Raw genomic sequence first — 6,127 nt, 5'->3', positions numbered from 1 at the left:
TAGAATGTATTTTTAGGCATATGTAAAGTCAAATAATTTGTCAGTTTAAGTATTCATTTTATTTACGCAGCAGACAGTCATGTTTTTATTATATAAATATATATCGAGGCACTTGAAATGTGAATATCCAACAGAAGCTCATCTGACAAACTAGTATAGAGCCATTGAAATGTATCAGAGACATTCATAAGGATCTGATGAGTCGTAAACTTAAATGTAGTTTTGATTGTGGTTCCGTGGTAAATTTGAGTTTGTGGTTTATTGACCTAACTAACCATAATTGACTCTTCAACGCTCTTGCAGTTCTAATGTGCCATTTTGGCTTCTGGACACCCCAGGAAGGAGTCTGCGTGCTAGAATTGACGTCTAACCAGAATAATGAATGTATTACAAGCCAACCGTACGTTAAACAAGAAAGTTGTTTTAATGATCGCTCCCCAAATACCCAAAGGCACTAGTCAACACTGCAGACTAATGACCTACAAATTTGTGTGATTAATACACATTTTAGCATCACAATATTTTTCAACAGCTTTAGATGGCACAGTAAGTGAACTACTATCTGTAACAGCTTTGTTGCTGAATACCCTTCCATTTATTTATTTTAGTAGAAAAACATATCAAACAAACCCTGCTCTGTAAGAACGCTGGTCGTGCTGAACTGCCTAACCCTTCTTTGCTGTCCTTTCTCCAGATATTTCTAAAAAGCCTCTCGAGTACAGTACTGTATAACTTCAAATTTATGTTGATGCAATTCCTCTACCATCAGTCAAATTACACAGTTAGAAAATTGGAGTGACACAGTGGTAAATCAGACCCATTATTTTTACAGATCTGTAGGATCAGTGTAACACAACAGACAATATAACATCTTGACTGAGGACAATTTCACATTTCTTTTATCCATTGCAAAAACCTTTGTAATATGTTGAGTATAAAGCTCACAAATTACATTTTAAAGGAACTACCAGAAAGAATATGCTTCAAGTGGACCTTTTACAATATAACACAAAATTCAAATGACATTTTTTAGGAAAGCACTTCAAACTTTAACACTTAAGTCCTGACAACATTAGATTACTTTAAACTGTAAACCTTAAGAAGTTTTATATGATTAAATAAAATCAACATTACAACTTCCAGATATTATAATTATTAAACAGATTGTAACAATAAGATATAATGTAAACATGAAGCTTAGGATACTGGTACTGAAAAAGTCTCTCAATTAATTCTTTGTAGATTTATGTCTGCACATAGTAAAATAGATAATAACTGGAGAAGAGGTTACAGTATTTCATCTTAAATATTGATATCAGTGTTTTGCTAGCAGCAGTCCATACAACTGCGTCCCCATTTTAATATTATTTTACAGAATCATTACTACCTTAAAAAAATCTCCAGGTCCAATACTGCTGCTAGGTATCAATATAGCATTTGGAAGGAAATATTTAAAAACATTAGATTTTGTTAATTGTCGGTGTATGTGTAGATCTGTGAGATTTTATATATATAAGTATATATAAAATCATAAACCTCACTTAACCTTCAAAATTGAACTACCTCTAGGTAAGAAATACAAGACCTTTTTCAATAAATGTAAAGGGTTTATTTATACCTGAGACATTTTTGCATATTGACGTTGTTGTACCTTTACCTGTAGGTACTTTACTCTTTCCCAAGGTCTCACTCAAAGCCCATCAGAGTCAGGAGGATTCTTCCCACTAACACCGTGGACTTTGGCTGAGTCCTTCCGTATCTAACCTGGATGTAGAAACAGAGATGTAACAAAATGAAATATATATTTAAATGCACAGTTGCTGTACAAGCGGACAGGCTGGTTTATACACATCCAGAGCCAGTTCATCATTACAGATACATTTTGCAGCGTCTGATTCAAAAAGAGAATTATGGTCTGTTTTACAGAGTGATACAAGTTTCTACTTGTCAGTAAAAAAAAAAAAAAAAAATTTTTTTTTTGAAATATTTCTGCAGGTAATGGTGCAATGGATTTACAGGATATGTGGAAAATGGTCCTTCCTTGGCAGACCTGTTTTCTGGTTCTTGAGACGGTCACCCCATTTCCCCACCTAGCAGCAAGGAAACTGGGAGTGGAGGAGAGGAAACAGGGAAACTAGGAGGTTTCCTGGTAATAAGTTGCTGTAGCTACATTACGTTAAGTTCTCAGCTCTGCAACGTCAATGCAGGTGGACTCAGACTTTCAAACAAATTTAGGGAGTTTAGGGGCCCAATTCCGACTGGAATTTGAGGCATGTGGATGCCTAACTCCCATGGACCCATTTGAAAGTCCCGGCGGTGCACGACCCAGCTTTCGGCTCCTCAGCCCTGCAGATCGCACGGGCCAGGTGGCAAAGCACAGGCGTTAGCAGGCCGTAATCTCCGTAAGGCTCTTACGGACTTTCACAGTGCTATTTATTTTGGCAAATAGCAAACTAAATTTAAAGGTTCCGTTTTAATCTAAACAGCTCAATTTAAAAAAACATTCCACCACATTTCGCTCCGTTTTGTTTCGGACAGGGGGAATTTCCTAAAAGTGCTTAAATGTAAGTATAGTGTTACCATACTTGATAACATAGAAATTAGAATTGCCTATTTTATTAAATAAAGGGAAGATACTCGTGGGAGTGAAATAAAGTGTGCCCTTAGACAAGGAACATATTTGGACATATTTGAAAATCAGCAAAAATAATAGAATTTACTATATTCATCAAAGACATCACAAAAATGAATTTCCTTCCAAGTAGATTAGTATACCCTTCTTAAGTTGTACAAACATTTCTCATACATTATTCTGCACTATATTTTTGCATTATATTTTACAGAAGGAGGTTGACTTAAATGATGACGACCAGCAAAGTTGGCTGTAGAAAGCTCTTTGTTCTACTGTACAGGCATATAACGGGGTAAAGGAAAGCTACATTTCACTGGCAAGTAGGTCACCATAGACCTTAGAAATCTGAGAAACGTTAGACTTAAAATATTGTATGTAACACATTCCTGTGTCAAATAAATCAAGCATGTTTCTAAGTAGCATAAATTTCTAAGACCTGATACCCGTCTGTAAATAGATAAAATGTAGCCAATATTCTGAAAAATCATGATCAGGATATAAAACGATGTACCAGTAATGAATTCCTAATATGACACGTTAAGCATCAGAAATAAGGAAAATCTATTGTTCGTCTTTCCAGTTGACTGTTTCGATTTTACAGCCCCATCCATTAAAAATGTCTTTTCATTGCTGTTCTACCTCGTTGCACCGTATTCAGCACCTGACGGGCAGGAGCTTCGGGGGGATCAGCCTCGGACCCGTCAGCCCCAAACCTGCACGTGCTGAAGGAAACGGTGCAAATCTCTGACTTCAGGCTTTGTTACCCTTTAGGTGGGGAACCAAGGGCACATATTTCACGTACCCTTTTCTAATTCAGGAGCTGTCTAGCATGATGATTGCAGGCTGCATTACAGCTTTCGTGGAACAACCGGCACAGAGAGGCACTTATGTGACACGGTTTAAAACTTATCTTTGGTAAACACACACACACACACACACACACACACACACACACACACAAAAGCTTGTAACTAATGTTTTACTTCCTGATCATAAGAGAGATTTTTCATTTGCTACTAGCGTATGTGTGCAGATATCTAAACATATACAGGACATCGCTAGTACAAAACATTTTTTCAAATGCCCCTGCTAAGAATTTGTCTTAATTCACTTAAATATAACGCGTCCCTCAGCTTTGTTGTGTTTTTTCTTTCCTCACTCCATTTATTATGCACTTAAGCATCTCTGATTAATAACAAATTAACAATAGAAAGCAAGCCCCTAGGTGCTCAATTTCCACCTTTGTCGTTCTATTACCTTGTTGTTCAGGATAAATTTAATCAGAATAGCTACAGCTCATAGAACTTTCACCATCTCTGAGTCAGATCCTGGGGTCCAACACCGCATTACTTAAGCAGCCAAATCTCACTCAGATCAGTGGAAATTTTGGATACTCAGAAAATGCTGAGTTTGCTCTCGGTAGGGATGGTTTCTGCTAAGCGGCACTGAGCAGTACTCCAGCGAGGTCTGTGACCTCAAGTCTCTAATGGGAGTTGAAAAGTGATCAGGCAAGAGCCTACAGAGCAGAGCTCAGTCTACCAAGGGACAGTCAATCAATGCATATTTTCAAAATGTGCTGAAAATAAATTTTGCTGGAACTGAATGGATATAACTGATGCATGATCCTGCCAGTTCAATGTACCCAGAACACTATCATTTTTAAAATCAGGCGTTTCTACTGAGAGGTATTTTATTGGCTTAATTTTTCATTTTCATTATTTAAATTTTGCTTAAGAATTTTTTAGAATCTAGAACTTAGTGCATTTCATCTTATAAAATCAGAATAATTTACATCCATCTCTTTTTGTCCAAAAGACAAGTCAGCCCAAACACATTTAGGGATATAAATACATCAGGAATAATGATAGCAATCTTACTTATTTCGTGATCTGCTTAATGGTGATTTCAACATTGACCAACCAAGTAACATTGGCAACTTGCACAAAAATAAGTCCTGAAATCAAAAGTGATGATAAAACGTGTTTTAATGAGGCCTTTATTACGGAGAGAACTAGGAAGAGAGAGGGGTGTAAGTGCTGAGGAAGCTACTGCGTTACTAAACCATGCCACTTTGCATCGGTATGTGAAATGGGTATGGCTGGTAGATGATAGGTGGTTGTCCATGAGCAATGTAATAATTGCTGAAGTTTCTGTCACTGATATACGGAGCAGGCTGATAGTAGCACGTTACATTGGCTGCGTTTGGGATGATGTTTTGTTCTCCAAGTACTTTTAAAGCCAGAATTGTAATCATATTCAGAGTTTGTCTTCGTTCGTGTCCCATGAGACAGACTGTGCTCTCATTTACAACTCCGTGCAGAGTCATCAAGTAGTCATACTTGCTTTTTTCTTCCCCAATGAAGTGGTTGCGCAGATATGACTCAATTTTCCTCTGCTGCTCAGCAACATCTGGAAAATCAATGAAGAACCTGGAACACATATAACGTTCCAGAGATTTAATTTCAGCCTCATCTGCTGGCTTAAAGTCACGAACCAGGAGATTGCTGTACTTCAGAAGGCCGCCTCCTCTGATTTCCTCAGGGTTCCTGGTGGAAATAAGTTTGTACTTTAAGTGGTCCATTGCTTCATTGAAGTCTCCATACATGCTCTCTGCAATAACCGTGGGGTGGGAGTCTTCTGTCAGTTTGCAGTCTGTTTCTCTGTAAACACTTAATATGGAGTCCAGGATTATTTGGAAGGAGTCGACACTAAACTCAAACTGCCGTCTGAGCGAGTTAACAAATTTTAATTCTACGTTCTTGCCACTGTTGTTTGACAGTGAGATGAGACTCCAGCGATCGTGGTCAGTGGAGACTTTGACCATCTTCTGTACATAGGCATCTTTCATGGTCTGAGCAGTGATTTTTTCTTTATTAACACATTTTGGCAAAAAGTCCAACAGGCAATTTAGGACTGCCTCTTTAACGATCTGGAATTCGAGTTCACTTGGAAGTTCAACACCAAAAATGATGTCGAGGTCCTTATAACTCGTTCCATTCTGCTTTACTAGGATGTGACTAGCTGTTGAACCGTTCAGGCGGATATCTCGAACATTGATTTGCTTTTCGATGAGCTGTTCCTTTACCACACGAATGATATCCTTGGGTTTTACTTCCAGTGTTGGAAAATTTCCTCTTCCATGAATGGGTATTATCTCAGTTAATACTTGATCCAGAATTTTAATCTGATCCCAGGTGAGACTACTGAATCTGTGGTCTAAGCCCTCAGTCATTGTGAAATCAGTTGGCTAACTAGGGAGAAACAAAAATTAAGAGAAAAATGTTAGAATTTGCTCAAATACAAGAGCGCCTGACATTCTACGATGTTATGACAAATATGTATCTTACCTCCTCGGTGCAGTGACAAAGCAGTTCATTTTACACTGAAATACAATACAAGTTAAAACTGTCTGAGTCAACCACTGCACTTGTCACAGGTTCTTAATTGAATTTTAATGTAGTTGGATTTTAATCCTACTGAGAAACCATTGTGTTA

General features: G+C 37.7%; 1 protein-coding gene across 1 annotated transcript; it reads right to left on the bottom strand.

Annotated features, from left to right (window-relative positions):
- Window positions 1-4,631: 4,631 nt before the first annotated feature.
- TENT5D (terminal nucleotidyltransferase 5D) lies at window positions 4,632-5,864 on the bottom strand. The gene has a single exon (XM_013954850.2). It carries the CDS (start codon window positions 5,862-5,864, stop codon window positions 4,689-4,691), a length of 1,176 nt encoding a protein of 391 aa, XP_013810304.1. The 3' UTR covers window positions 4,632-4,688.
- Between the last annotated feature and the right edge of the window lie 263 nt (window positions 5,865-6,127).

This window comes from Apteryx mantelli, chromosome 13 (genome assembly GCF_036417845.1).
Source record: "Apteryx mantelli isolate bAptMan1 chromosome 13, bAptMan1.hap1, whole genome shotgun sequence".
Taxonomy (NCBI): domain Eukaryota; kingdom Metazoa; phylum Chordata; class Aves; order Apterygiformes; family Apterygidae; genus Apteryx; species Apteryx mantelli.
The sequence above is the reverse complement of the archived record's forward strand: the minus strand, read 5'-3'. Positions and strand labels throughout refer to the sequence as shown.